This window comes from Lagopus muta, chromosome 1 (genome assembly GCF_023343835.1).
Source record: "Lagopus muta isolate bLagMut1 chromosome 1, bLagMut1 primary, whole genome shotgun sequence".
Lineage (NCBI taxonomy): Eukaryota > Metazoa > Chordata > Aves > Galliformes > Phasianidae > Lagopus > Lagopus muta.
In genome coordinates this window covers 117,142,538-117,157,665 of record NC_064433.1, presented here as the reverse complement: position 1 = coordinate 117,157,665, position 15,128 = coordinate 117,142,538, and the positions used below count along the sequence as shown (strand labels likewise).

The following is a 15,128-nucleotide window of genomic DNA, read 5'->3' as shown; positions in this document are numbered from 1 at the left end:
GTGTATTTCTGGTCAAACACAGTCTTTCACTTTCATGTGTCCACATAAATCAGAAAGGCAAAATTAGATATTGAACAACTAGGAAGTTAACAACACAAAAAGGCTTTGTTTTTCAACCAGGAGAGAGGAGGAGCAGGCAGGCTCCCAGCAGGAGAGGAGCTGGGAATTATTTAAGACCAAATTACCACAGAATCACAGAACTGTAGGGGTTGGAAGGGACATCTAGAGATCATCAAGTCCAACCCCCCTGCCAAAGCACTATCCCTGTCTCATGGAAATGTCACATCCTCTTCTCTGCATGCCTTGATGGGTTTCATGTCGTGGGCTTGATTGCAGGCCTGAGGAGGCAGAACCAAGGTCAGGACCCCAAAAGGGCAGATGAACCACTGCAAAGGACACCAACAGGGATCACTGAACTTGACATAGCTGTGCTTATCACTCTGTGGTGATGCGATAACCTCCCTTCTGCAGGCTCAGTGCAGGTAGTTGGGCCGGCCTTGCTCACAGGCTCCCAGCTATGCTGGTCTTGGGTTAGGTCTTGATGTCTGCACTGCTATTGAGGTGAGGTGCAAATGTAGTTCATGATGATGATAGTAGATGATGAACATCTAACAGCTACTGTTCAGTGCTGATATTCTCTGTCCTCACTGTCCAAACATGGCACTAATTCTCAGAGAAACAGGGGGCACTTTAATACTTGCTTTTTAACACAACGAGAATTGAAATACAGAGTGAACACATTTGTACACATCTGCAAGGTGACAGCCAAAGCAGAACTGACAGGGCCCTGCAAGGACAACATTATCTGTTAGGTCAAGGAGACAGTTTTGCAGGACTTGTTTGTATTCACCACTTTGTAGATCCTGTCAGCCCTTACACAGGTAAAAGAGAGCTTTGACCGGATGGCACGTTACCAACATGTATTCCCTTGACTAAAAATATCGAGTGCTCTTTTTTGTCATGCCCGGTCAAACACATTAATAACATGCTTAGCGCTGTCTCTATCACACAAGCCCCTCAGGGTTCCTGACACTGATGCTGCAAGGAAACAGAGCTGGCTGCAGTACACTCACAAGGAGGAGAAAGGGAAATAAATTAAGCACAGCTTTCCTTGGCAGCTGTGTTTGCAGAGGAAAAACACCACTTCATCCCCAAACACCGGTGCATTCCCCAAAGGTAGGCTACAGGAATAAGTACAGCTTTTATGCCACTCCACCACCTAGCGACGGACTTTACAAAGCTGCTGTTTGCATTTAACCAGCCCTATTGCTTCAGCAGTGCCACTCACAGCTGCAGTTAGGAGTCAGAATGACCTTGTCAGCAGACACACAGCTGGTCCCACCAGCCTTGCCTTATCAGGAGCCAACAAGGAAAACATTTCTCTAATTGGTGATTTTAACAGTGATCACTTACAAAACAGTTATTTTCCACCATCCTTTCTCCAGCAAAGTTTTCTACACTATAAATTTTTGGCAAGCAAGACAATGCATTTATTAAAATGTCCATGTAAGCTATGACAAGGACAAAACCAACTGCTAGTTTCACCTGCACGATGTTGAACATCTGGTGCATCTGTTCGTGGAAGTGGTGATTGGCATCTCACTGCAGTATGCTCTGCTATATTTTCCATTATATATTTTCTTTCTTTTCTTTTCTAGCAAGCTGAGGGTTGTTTTTTTTTTTTTTGTTTTTTTTTTTTAAACAACAAATGAGCAGACAGAAGGTGTACAACCATTTTTAGGCTACTTGTAGCAGTGACACTTTGACAGAAACAAGCACTTGCCCAAAAAGGGCGGGGGAATGGGCTGCCCAGTGAAGCTGTGGATGCCCCATCCCTGGAAGCATTCAAAGCCAGGCTGAATGGGGTCCTGGGCAGCCTGAACTAGGCTAGGGGGTTGGAATTAGATGCATTTTAAGGTCCCTTCCATCCCCAGCCATTCTTTCATTCTATAACTCAAACTGAATCATAACAGGGCTCAATTGCAGCACAGCTTGTAGTAACATAGCCTTTCATGCATCTGATAAAAGGAAGGATTTATAAGCAAGCTTTCACTTCACACATGGTAAACCCTACCTGCTTCAGAAGAGCTGTACAAATGGATGATATTCAGCAGAGTGATCAATGTAACACAGTATTTCCACTGTTTTATATTAACAGTATAACTAATTTCAGCAATTCAAACACAAAAATCAATCTTTGGGCCCAGCACTGGACAAAGAGAGAAGAGTGCCTGTGTTATCGTAGAATCACAGAATGGCCTGGGTCGAAAAGGACCACAATGATCATCCAGTTTCAACCCCCCTGCTATGTGCAGGGTCACCAACCACCAGACCAGGCTGCCCAGAGCCACATCCAGCCTGGCGCTGAATGCCTCCAGGGATGGGGCATCCACAACCTCCTTGGGCAACCTGTTCCACTGTGTCACCACTCTCAATTCAGTGTTCTCCATTTGAACTCTGAATGATATATATTTGGATTTAATCACGGATTTAATCTACAAAATTTTTCCTGTTTTAATGACATCCAGAAATCATCATAGTACAAGAGCCAGACAGTCTTTCTTTCTGATATTTTGAACTCTGGAAACGTCTTCAAATACATAATTACGCATGACTCTCAAATTAGTGTTAATATAATATCCTGCAGATCAAACCCGCTGTCCATCATTTTCTCCATTCACAAGTGGTTCAATTCCTTTTTATTTTAGAGCATTATTTTTACTGGTTTTCTCTCTCATTTATTGGTATTTGGGAAGTTTTATTGACTGTGGGATGTTAACACTAAGCAAAGTGTATACCCTTCAACCTCTCCATTTTTTTCCACCTTACTTTATGACTATTCTTCCAATGACCACTCTTTCTTATGGTTCAAAACACCAGCAAAACGAGAAGAGTAGCACAATTAAAATAACTTTCTGTGCATGCGTGGAGGCCATAGCTGTCCTTCATTACAAGCAGGGAGATTTAGGAAGACATGGTGTTAAATTCAGTACTAGAGCTGGATCATATAAGACAGTACTCTATCAATCACCGTATTTTAGCAACATTAACCATAAGGTGCACCTGAACTCAAGATGGATGGGAGTACAAAGACTCTTTAAGTGCTTTTTATCACTGGGGCCAGAGTGCCTAACACTTTGCATGAGCAAATGGGTTTTGTCCATATTCCCTTTAATGACTTGTTCTTGATAGAGGAGGAAAGTGAAACTTAAATAGCAGCATTAAACTGAAGATCAGATTTTATCCTGCTTCCAACATTTTAGGAGATATCATCAGATGCTGACACCACCAACTCACTGCGAAAAAACAGGATGAGGGAACATCAAACCTATCCACCAAACCTATGCACCATCCTGGAGGTGTGTCTATCATAGGTAGAGATGGGATGTGATGCAGATGTTCCCCTGCAAGATCCTGAACTGCCAATTTCTCCAGGGGATGGCATCCATGGTGCTCCGAGAGCAAAAGGTCCCCACTTTGGAGGAGGCATAGCTTCAGCTCTCTCACACCTTCATTTCCAAGGGCCCCAGTTACAATCTAACTGACCCACTTGAATCATAGCACATTGAAGGCTCAGCATAGCCCAGGGCAGCCAGACACAGTGCTGCTGTGACCTACTGCTTGTCATGGAGCCATAGAACACCCCAAGTTGGAAGAGACCCACAAGGATCACTGAGTCCAGCTCCTGGTTCCACACAGTACCGCCCAAAATCCAAACCCTATGCCTGAGAGTGCTGTCCAAATGCTCCCTGGACTCCAGCAGCTTGGTGCCGTGCTCACTGCACTGGGCAGCCTGGAATTATAGACCTATAGAATCATAGGGGTGGCAGGGACCTTTGAGGATCACCAAGTCCACCCCCAGCTAAAGCAGGCTCCCTACAGTTGGTCACAGCGCTCATCCATGAATCTGCCATGAACTGCTGCACACGTGGCACCTACTCAGGAATCTGAACCAAAAACCAGCATGTTGTTCTAAACTGACTACACCTATTAGTGCAGAACACAAAAGCTCCAAGCCAGTACAGACTGGTAAAACCGCACACGATGAAATGCCCACATTGCCACAGATGAGAACTATCAGATGGGAAACGTGACACAGCGGTACAGCTCCCTTCCGCAATCACGCACCGCACGCACGTTCTCCTTCCACAAATACCACTCCTCTTTCCGTCCAGGGAAGCACACGACGTCCCGCTCTCCCCGGGGCTCAAGCAGCCGCTACTTCGGGCCGGAGCCGCTCCCCCTGGCGGCGCGGCGCCGTGAGGCCATGCCGGAGCCCTGCCCGCGCCGCAGGGCGGCCAAGCTCCTCCCAGCCACCGCCCCTCCGCGCCGCGCGGCGGGGACGTGCACTCGCTCGGCGGGCCATGGAGGCGGCTCGGCGGGGGCCGCGGGCGGGGGTCGGGAGCAGCGCGTTGCTTCTGGCCTTGCTGCTGCACGGGGCGATGGGGGCGGAGGCGGAGGAGCCGCGGCCGCCGCGACAGCGCGGGGACGAGCAGTGCCACTACTACGCGGGGGGACAGGTCTACCCCGGGGAGGCGGCCAGAGTGCCCGTCACCGACCACTCGCTGCACCTCAGCCAGGCCAAGAGTAGGTGCGGGGCGGACGGGCGGAGAGGAGATGCTCCGGGTGCGGGGTGCGGAGCTGGGGGCGGATGGGGACGGGGGTTGGGGCGGGGGCAGCGGTGGCGCGGCCACGTCAGGACGAGCACTCGGCGCGGGGCTGGACGGGACTGGAGGGGGAATCTTTTGTGCTCTCGTTTGCGTTAGAAATACCGAAAAGCCGCCTCGCTCGCTCGCTTTGCCCGTGTCGCTCCACGTCAGCCCTGCCGCAGCGAAGCGGGCGGTGATTGGAGTGCCCGCAGTCGGTGCGGGGTTTGGTTGGCCGCCTGCCTCCGTGCTTCTGCCCGTCATTCCGCGGCCGCGAGCTCTCGGAGCGGCACGTGGGCTGGGAGAGCCTCCTTTGGTGGAGCAGAGAGCGCAGAGATCCATTGGAAACGATCTTTGCTGGGAGAGCTCACGCTGTGCAGTCGTTCCCCTGCGGCTTCCATTTTAAACGTTCCTCGGCAGATGCAATGAGAATGGACAACCAGTCCAGATGCACGAGGATTGTTTGTGCTTTTCTCCCTTTGTAATGCAACTCTGCAGAGTCTCAAGACAAGTATTTCGAAAGGAAAAACAAAAACGCCTGAGTTTAAAAGCAGGCCAAAATACAGCCTATTTATTTTATATTCCATCCCCCTCCTAATCGGAAAGCTGGCTGGAGGCAGTGCTTTCCTACAAAGAGAGGTGATTAGGATTGCTGTTTTTGTGAAGAGTGGCATTTGGAAGTCTTTGGGACAGTGTCCTCTGAGTAACTCAGGCATTAATTTCAGCTTTCTCTTGAGAACAGTCCCATACCTACATTAAAAAAGCATTAGAAGTTCTGAACTTTAGATCTGATCAGAAATAATTCTACACAAGACGTAAGAGGAAGAGCATTTCTTAAAAGTAGACTGAAATCATCAGTTGTGGCTGCTGATTCTCTCTGCTTGCATTACTGCATCCCTGTAGCTCACACAAGGTGAAACTGACAGAGGCCATTCCCAGAGGCCCTATGTCTGGGGCAATCCCTGTTACATCTCCTCACCAGCTGAATTCTGTAGCTGTGGGTCATTCTATGAAAACAAGCTTAACAGCACAGTCATTACCTGGATAGTAATTAAGATTCTATTTATTTTTCTCAACAGCATAATAATCTCCTGGGGCAGTGTGTCAACATCCTGGACATCACAGGTGTATTGACATCAGCTGGTTCTACCTTTTATATCTGACATACTCTACCCTTTGTCTCAGAATTCACATTGTTACAAAAATGGTATCTGTCAGAATATTTTTTTTAATATGTTTAAATTCAAGGCTCATCCTTTTCAATAGGAATAGTAAATACATTTCATGTGTTCAAAAAAGCGTAACTGTCTTCAAGTTACATTTGTATAGGAGCTGTAATTTGGCTAATACATACCCCATTTTTAGGCATTTGCTTCTGAACATGCTGTAGTATGTATTTTCACATGAATTTGAATTGCAAATGGTTTTTCATGCTGGAAGGATGAATTTGAACCATCTTAAGCTTCTTTTTCCTAACAATTATTCAAAATAGTGTGATTTCCTGAAATCTAAAACAGTTTCTCCTTCAGTCTAACAGATGTTCTCCTATGAACTGATAGTAGGCTTGTAGTTTGTTAACTATGAAGAGATAATGCTTGTGCAGCCTTGATTACCAGTGATTTGAGAAGCTGATGCATAAGCACAAATTGATTGCATTAGGGGAGGTTGGACTCGATGACCTTTTGATGTCCCTTGCAAAGCCCTGCAGTTCTGTGATTCTGTCATTAGCTGCTTTCCATGCATACTAAAATGCAGATTCCTTCACTGTTCTGTTACCTCTGCTGCTTTGACCTCTGCAAAGTAGTAAGAAAGGTTGATTTTGTGACTGTGTGCAGTAGGTTGTTTTTCAAGCAAAAGGACAGCAGTTGTCCTTGTACACGAGCTAACGAGCAGCTTGCTTTGAACACGTGCTTTATACTCTGACTTTAATTTGAATGTCCTTCATATTTCAGTCTCGAAGCCAGCGCCTTACTGGGAAGGAACAGCAGTCATTAATGGAGAGTTTAAAGAGCTGAAACTAACAGATTATGAAGGAAAATATCTTGTCTTCTTCTTCTATCCTCTTGACTTGTAAGTATGACATGAGTAGACAAAGCAACATTGAGATCACCTACGCAAAACATCTAATTCCTTCATTTTTCTGTTTTATTTCTGTTTTGTTTTATTTGGGAAGGGTTTGAGGTAGAAAAAGAGAGCAGTAGGAGAAAATACTCTCTTTGCCATCATATTATATTATCATTGTGCACTGATAAAACTAAAGCATGATGCTTGTTGTACTAGGTGTGTCTGCTGATTTGTGTTTTAATTTAAAAGATTAATCAGTCTCTTGTACCCAGTAGGGCAACCTCAGCATTCCATATTATGCTGTACATCACTGCTGCAAACAGAGGGCAGCATCCCATTTGTATTTTCCAGAGTATATGTAGGACACTGAGGGTGTTTGCCATTGAACAAGAAGTTACCAGTATGATCTTGTGAAAAACTTGGCATATTGTGCTTAAATGCAACCAGTTAATATACAGAAGGTCTGTAAAAACATCTGTATCTAGACTGCAAACTAACCGTAGGTTTATAACTTGCAGTAATAAAGCATTTGGAACCAAGCTAGGATCAGACTATGAAACTTGCAGGCAGTATTTTGCTAAATACTTGAAGAAGTAAGAAAAAAATATGTGGAAGCTGAAATAATTTCTGATGTAGCCACTACTTTCCATTATTTTATGTAAAAATGTAAGTGCTTTGACGAGGCTGCTTATTGGTGTGTTAAACAGAGAACTTACTGAACATATCATGAAAATATGACTTTATTTTGTTTAAAATTACCTAGCACATTTGTATGTCCAACCGAAATAATCGCCTTCAGTGACAGAATTGAGGAATTCAGAGCCATAAATACTGAAGTAGTAGCATGTTCCGTGGACTCCAAGTTCACTCACTTAGCATGGTACGTATCTTATCCTTGTCTTGTGCTGATAGTTATTCGTGGGTCCATCTGAGCTGAGGAACCATGTCCCCAGATTTATAGATTGTGTAGGTGTATCATAATGTGTAACAGCATGATGTTATTGATACACATGTTAGAATTGCTTTTCAGTGATAAAACATGTTAACTCTCTTGTGTGAAGATATCTTAATCTTTGAAGCTTGTTGATGTGCATTGTTTGAAATGTGCCCTGTCCCAGTCCAAAATTCTTCAAATACTAAAAATGAGATACAGATGCTAAAATCAATAAAAATGAGGTACGCTCTCCCAGTTGTAGGTATGTTAGTATAAGGCAAATATGACTGATAAGAAAGAGGTCACTGTTAATCAATGTGGCCAAACACTGCAGAAGAGCTACTGTACACGTTGCTGGAACCAGAGATAGCATTCACTTTCCTGGTGTGCAAAACAAAAAAAATGTCACTTGCACTGAATTCTTCTGTCAGTACTATAATGGCTTTTGGCTTCTAGTTTTGTGTAAAGAACAGAAATCATTATGAATAATGATTTGTATCTAATTACTTTCAAAGGATTAACACTCCTCGAAAACAAGGAGGACTCGGACCAATGAAGATTCCACTTCTTTCAGATTTAACACACCAGATTTCCAAGGACTATGGTGTATATCTGGAAGATCAAGGACACACACTTAGGTATTCCACTTGGTTACTGTTCATTTTGTCTCGATGAACTACTGTTTGCTAATTCATATCTAAAGATGCACTGACATTTCTCTTTTATGCTATCCACTGAGCTCTATAGATTAATATTGAAGTGGCTCATATTTTTTTGTACAAAATAGCATGTCTCATCTAACACTACTAGCACTCTGAGCTCTTCTTTATGGCTTGTTAGCAATCCCACAGTATGTGCATACAAAAGGTCTTACCTCCTCATATAAACAGTTTAAATATTCTAACAACACATCATTATTTATCCTTTAAAAAAGTAACATATGCTAAGGAACTTTTGTATGAAGTCTTCCTTTACTGCTTGAAAGCATATGAGTACTTAGCAGTCTGAGTGAGGTCATAGTAATCCCCCATAGATGTTGGCATACTCCTTTGACAAACTACTCAAAACCAAAATGTTGCCCTGTTGCAGAGCAAGAGCATTTTTTGCCTGACAATTCATACCCAGGGCTGAAATAAGAACGTACAAAAACAAGCTGTAATGAGTCAGAACAGAGAGCATGGTTGATAACCCTGCGTTACAGACAGCAGATGTGAGGGCAAGGCAAGCACATGGTGAGAATTCCCCTGAATTGTTATTACTCGGGGACTTCCAAGTTCAGCTGGAGTCAAGAATACTGGTAACTAACAGCCCCAAGAGGCAGGTCTTTTGTAAACCTCTGGGATCCACCTGACACCATAGCATCTGCATCATCTCCTGGTTGGGCTTGCCATCGTTTACTTGTATGTTTTGCATAAAGTGTATTTTCCTTGTTTTTAACTTGCCCTCATCCCATAGCCCAGGTAGACCAGTGGGTTAGTAGTATCCTAAGGAAATAGGTATCATGTAGTGCTTGCAGAGACAAAATTTCTCCCCATCCAGCAGACATAAGATAGGATGTGAATACAATGAGGCAATTAGTTTCGTTTCATTAAAAAACAAAATAAAGAACTTGTTTGTTACAGAGGCCTTTTCATAATTGACGATAAGAGAATCCTTCGACAGATCACCATGAACGACCTTCCTGTGGGGAGATCAGTGGATGAGACGCTGCGTTTGGTACAAGCATTCCAGTACACAGACAAACATGGAGAAGGTGCTCTTTTAAATATTTTCATGTTGAAGATTGTTTTACTTAGACCAGAAGTTGTATTTATAGATATATTTTTTAAGTACTCAGTAGCATTAGAGATTAGCCTTATCAAGTGAATGAAGTGGTTTGATGGTTCTGATACAATAATCTCTGGCTGGACACGGCTCTGAGCACCTCATATAGCTGTAGGCGTCCCTGTTCATGGCAGGGGAGTTGGACTACCTGAGCTTCCAACTCAAAACGATTCTGGTTCTGAGGCATTCCCTGGTCTGAATAGAGGCATTATCTACCTGTCAAAAGGACAAAGCAGTGTAAAATACAATGTCCTGAAGAATCAGGGCAAATATTGCAGTATGCTTTGATATCCTGAAAGAATCAAGATGCAGGTAGTCCTTGTCCTCTGTCATTTGTGGATGATGTGTGACAAATAACTGTCAAGAAACACAATTATGCTGTGAAAGTTATGCTGCCATTGCCGTATTCTTTATAAGCACTATGTGATAATTCTCCACTGACAAATAATGTTTCACTGGCTTGTTATAACTTCGTCTCAAGTATGGCTATATTTCCTCACTGCAGTTCATGCATACGATGAACTTGTCATGTTTTTGTTTTTTAAATATTCAAGTTAATGTATCTGTTTAAATATGTTTATTTAACTACTAATGTACGTATTTAGCACTTTAACCTCCATTTCAGCTCAGGTGTGGGTTTGGTTTTTTTTTGTTTTTTTTTTTTTTTAGTATTTAAATGTACCTTTATCCAAAGGTACAAATCATCATTATGTTTTGGTATACAGAATTCATAAACCTAAATGCTGGTACTTAGGATATTTGTATCCAAGTGAGGAAGTTGTCTCCATTTCTTAGTTACAAAGTCTCCCTAGTGCTTCTACTGAATCTGATGCACAGAATAGGAGGAAAAGTTCTTTGCAATTCCTGTATTGCATTGGATGTATTTAATCTGACAGAGCACTTAAAGCAGTATAGTAAGGCATAATGACAGTGGCTGAAGCATGACAACAGATGAGAGTTTCAATTTGGAACATAAACTGTTCAGATGGCCACAGAGCTTTTAGTCGCGTTGCATGTTAACTATGTGCTGTCATCCCATTGCTCCATTTTAAAGAAAGGTAGATAGGTGTGTAGTCACCTGAACTTTATCATGAAACTTCTGTGTTTAAACAGAACAGGTGTTCATTTTCAGATGCTGTGCTTTCCCTAAAAAAGCACGAGAATTAAACCAAGCTGCAGGCATCCATCCAGAGAGGGACAGTTTTCAGTTAACAGAAGTGTTACGTGGTACCAATTATGAACTGTGTTACTGACACCATCCCATGTATAAAAAAGACTGCATATCAGTTATTTGTAGATCCTTGTTTCTGACACTTCAGTGGTGTTCTACTTCAAGTTTGGGAAGAGAACATGAAGGAAATTCAGAAAAGGAAGCATGTGTGAAAATACTTGTACAAACTTTGTCTTTCTTTTCTTTTTCCTCCAGTTTGCCCTGCTGGTTGGAAACCTGGCAGTGAAACAGTAAGTCACTGTTCATATTTAAATGCATATCCTATTAGGAAACACCAAGATAATTTCCTCTAAAGTCAAATCCAGAATCTTTGCAACTCTGAAGAAGATGATAGGAATCAGTTCACATTATTGTAGTTAAAGCTTGAGTGGAAGCTGAAAGGTTAAGATTAAGTTGATTCTGTCCTGTCTTCTCAGTTATATGGCCATGTAAATTCTTGGTTCTGTGGATCCTAGGCACTGCCATGAAAAAGGGATGCGAGTTCACAGTCTGCTTTAGAATCTGGTAGAGCCAGTGTGCCACTATCACATCTCCAGCAGAGAGCACTGCTTTGCTACACAAAAGCTCTTGTGCATTTGTTATACTCACCCACGTGTTAACACAAGCAGAAGAGCTGGGGTTCAGATAAACACCCATTGAACTTGTTTGTGTTCTCTGGGCTTGGATCAAGCTTCAGCAGGATAATGAAGCTTTTACTAGAGGACTGAGCTGCTTAGGTCACATGAGATCACTGTGGTTAATTTGAGAATGTGGCTTTCTTTTCAACCATTTGGTGATGACCGAGCACTGTTGCTTAAGAGCTGTCTCAACTGAAGGCGGGTCCCAGTAGCCTGTAAATATGGAGAGTAGTGAGCATTTTTAACTGATAATAAAAACAGAGGAATGTTTCTTTACTGCGTGTGAAAATCTTCATTGATGACTGCAGTCTATGAGTCACCTCTTTGCAGCTATACAGTCTCAGTGGGTGCAGCTGGATTTTAAAATTGTAAGGTGAAGGAGGGCTGGCTGGTCTAACGGAAAGACACATTCTGGCACTGCAGAGCTCTGCCTGCTCTAGCCACAGGTTACCTAAATAATACAACATTAACATATTTTCTAAAGCCTATCAAAATGCTGAGAATAGGTCCAATAGTACTATTTTAAAGCCGCCACATAAGCAGTTGTCTTTCTCCTCGCTGCAAAATATGCAGATAATTTAAATAGCAGGGTAGCTCAGATACTTTCTCGAAGATGTAGCCATGCCTTGTAAATGTGTTTGATTTAATTAGATCAAACCAGAGGAAACCATGAGAGTGTGGTGGCCAAGGGAAGAACTGTAAGTAAATTCTAAGGCACTTGATTATAGAAACTAATTTATTAAAATATCTTGCTTCTGGGGCAAGGAGCATAAAGGTATCTGCTTTCAACTGCCAAAATGCTTCCATTGGTAGGCTGCACTCTCTCTTCCCCAATTAATTAACTAGTTTTGCTACTCCCATTAAGTATATTTAGTGATGAACAGTAATCTATTATCAGGTCAAATGATAAATTACTCTCCAGCGGTTATTGTGGGTTGGCTTTGCATCCTGATGAGATGCATCTGCAGGTCCTAAAGGAACTGGATGATAAAGTTGCTAAGCCACTATGCATCATATTTGAGATGTTGTGGCAGTCCAGTGAACTACCTGCTGTCTGAAAAAGAGGAAACGTATCTCCCATCTTTAAGAAGGGAAAAGGAAGACAGGGAAGTACAGAGCAGTCAGTCTCTCCCCTCTATGGCCAGCAAGATCATGAAGCAGATCTTCCTGGAAGCTGTGATAAGATGCATGGAAAACAAGGAGGTGATTAGTGACAGTCAGCATGGCTTCACTAAGAGCAAACAATGCCTGAAAAATTTGGCTTCCTGTGGTGGGATTACAGTATTGGTGGATAAGGGAAGAGAAGCTGATGTCATCTACCTGAGCTCATGCAGAGCGTTTGATACTGTCTCACACAACGTCCTTGTCTCTGAAATTGAGATAAATGGGTTTGATGGATAAGGATCTGCCTGGATGGTCACGCTTGTAGAGTTTGCAGTCAGTGGCTCAATGGATATGGGACTGAGTGCACCCTCTGCAAGTTTGCTGATGACACCAACCTGCATGATGCAGTCATGACACTGGAGGGGAGGGCTGCCAGCCAGAGGGACCTTGATAGGTTTGAGAGCTGGGCACGTGTGAACCTCATGCAGTTCAGCAAGGCTAAGTGCAAGGTTCTGCATGTGGGCCATCCCAAGCACAGATACAGTCTGGACAGAGAATGGATTAAGAGCAGCCCTGAGGAGAAGGATTTGGGGCTTATTGGTTGATGAAAAACATGAACTGGCACTGTGCATTTGTAGCCCAAAAAGGCAACATATCCTGGGCTGTATCAACAGCAAGTCCAGAGGAGGTCACAAGGATGATCAGAAGGCTGGAGCACGTCTCTAGAGAGATGGGTTGAGGGAGCTAGGCTTGTTCAGCCTGGAGAAGAGAAAGCTCCAGGGAAACCTCATTGTGGCCTTCCAGTACAAAAGAAGGCTTAGAGGAAAGCTGGAGAGGCTTCTTACAACAGGATGTAGTGACAGGACAAGGGGGAATGGTTTTAAACTCAAAGAGGGGGGATTTAGATTAGACATTAGGAAGAAATCTACTCAGAGGGTGGTGAGGCACTGGAAGAGGGTGCCCAGAAATGTCCCATCCCTTGGAGGCACTCATGACCAGGGTGCGTGGGGTTTTGGACAACCTGATCTAGTGGAAAATGTCCTTATCCAAACCACAGGTCTCTGATCTGAGTAATCTTTAAGGTCTCTTTCAATCAACCATTCTATGATATTTTGAAGTATTGTACTGTTCTGGATTCACAAGTTTTTGCATTTGCATAGTTTTGTTTTTAGACTAACATTTTCATTTTCTTTCTTGTGCAGATAATTCCAGATCCAGCTGGAAAACTGAAGTATTTTGATAAACTAAACTGAGGCTGACTTCCATTTAATTACTTAGGTCACGTTCAACTTGATTTTTGCCAATAAAATTTCGTTAATTTTCTTAACTTTCATGAGTGTGACTGATATATACCTGCAGCAGACAACTAAAGCTCTGGTAGCTTAAATACCTGTTAGAGGTATAAATACTATATTGTCAGAGCATGCTTGTGAAATACATGTTTACCCTGTAAGTTTTGTTTAGGTGCTTGGTTTTCCTAAAACACATTTTTCTTAGCACCTTGGGCTTAGATTCACAAGTTTTGCTACTGCTAGATAGCTTGATTTCTGCAAATATCATTTGCTCAGTCATGCTGTTAGAACTACAGAACAGGCATTTGGTTGTGGTATAACCATAGTCAGGTGGAAAGGGCAGCTAACCCTGAAGCCAGAAATACAGTTGATGAATTAAATTTCCAGTTTTCCAAAGCTAGAAGATATTTTTCATTAAGCTCCTATGCACATAGCCTAGGCTTCATTACTCAGTGCAACTGCATGACATAAAATAGCACTATTCTAGTTCATCAGTTTCAAGAGCTGAACCAGGATTTTTTCTTCCATGCTTGCATTTGTAGCTGATGGACTGATAAGATCAGTTCCATTACAGATGATCTGCATTTTCCCAGGTCTTACACTGCTACTGAGGTCCATACTGGTTAGTGTTGTGCTCTGCCCCTCTCATTAGCCATAGCTCCTAGCTGTAAGGGAGTGACCTCAAAGTGAGTGTTGATGTGCCCGGTGGCCTTCAGAAACTCCTGTGGGTCACGTACACATGTTACTTCTTTCAAGGGGAAAAAAAACTAATGACTTTAAAGACACACTTAATCCTTTTGTGCATTGGAGACCCCTTCCATAAGCATGTCTTTTATTGCTTGTTCCTATCTCACCCTCATTTTAATCTAGCATTCTAGTGTTTGTGCAGCTGGATAAAGATCACCTGAGAGCAGAAGACAACCTTCACCAAGATCATCCTTGCAGAGAAGGCTTCCCCCCAGCTCCAGTCCAGCAACGCTGCATTGCTAGCCTTGGCCCCCATGCTCCTGAGACTTCAGTTCCTCTTCCCCCACCAGACCATGCAATATCTGTCCCTGTGCACACATGTCACTAACTAGGGTTCTGCAGAACTAGCTCAGCAGCTTTGTTTTCACCATGAAGTTACCTGGCTTTGTAAACTTTGGTGAGTACTGCCCAGCTGTGTCACTGCAGACAGGGAGCACATGCAGCTGCTGGACCTTAGCTTCAGCTCTGACAGAAGTAATAGAAAAGTGCATGCTTCACTCAGGCAGAGGGACACTGAGCACCACGGCCCCATCCTCAGGAGGCCTGGGGAAAAGAGGAGCTTGTGGCAGAGGCACAGCTGTATGAAGAAAACTGCCAAGCTGCTGACATGTTGCTGCAGCCCCTGCCATCTCCAAGACTGGAGGGTGGCATTTAAAGAGCAGTTTTCTC

At 43.3% G+C, this 15,128-nt stretch overlaps 1 protein-coding gene across 3 annotated transcripts; it reads left to right on the top strand.

Annotated features, from left to right (window-relative positions):
- The first annotated feature begins 4,300 nt into the window (after window positions 1–4,300).
- On the top strand, window positions 4,301–13,753 carry PRDX4 (peroxiredoxin 4). Of its 3 annotated transcripts, XM_048928044.1 has the most exons (8): window positions 4,303–4,587; window positions 6,599–6,716; window positions 7,474–7,590; window positions 8,160–8,282; window positions 9,267–9,397; window positions 10,895–10,929; window positions 11,968–12,014; window positions 13,623–13,753. In XM_048928044.1, exons 1-8 carry the CDS (start codon window positions 4,365–4,367, stop codon window positions 13,624–13,626), a joined length of 798 nt encoding a protein of 265 aa, XP_048784001.1. In that variant the 5' UTR covers window positions 4,303–4,364; the 3' UTR covers window positions 13,627–13,753. The 3 variants fall into 3 exon arrangements, with proteins under 3 accessions (XP_048783984.1, XP_048784001.1, XP_048783992.1); XM_048928035.1 differs by lacking the exon at window positions 11,968–12,014; XM_048928027.1 differs by lacking the exons at window positions 11,968–12,014; window positions 13,623–13,753 and having other exon boundaries at window positions 4,301–4,587; window positions 10,895–11,951.
- The last annotated feature ends 1,375 nt before the right edge of the window (window positions 13,754–15,128 follow it).

Bases quoted from the DNA above. Each gene is read 5' to 3' on its own strand.
- PRDX4 (XM_048928027.1), top strand. From the start codon at position 4,365: ATGGAGGCGGCTCGGCGGGGGCCGCGGGCGGGGGTCGGGAGCAGCGCG. The intron at 7,591-8,159 runs GTACGTATCTTA...TTACTTTCAAAG, and splicing joins AAGTTCACTCACTTAGCATG to GATTAACACTCCTCGAAAAC. The intron at 8,283-9,266 runs GTATTCCACTTG...TGTTTGTTACAG, and splicing joins GATCAAGGACACACACTTAG to AGGCCTTTTCATAATTGACG.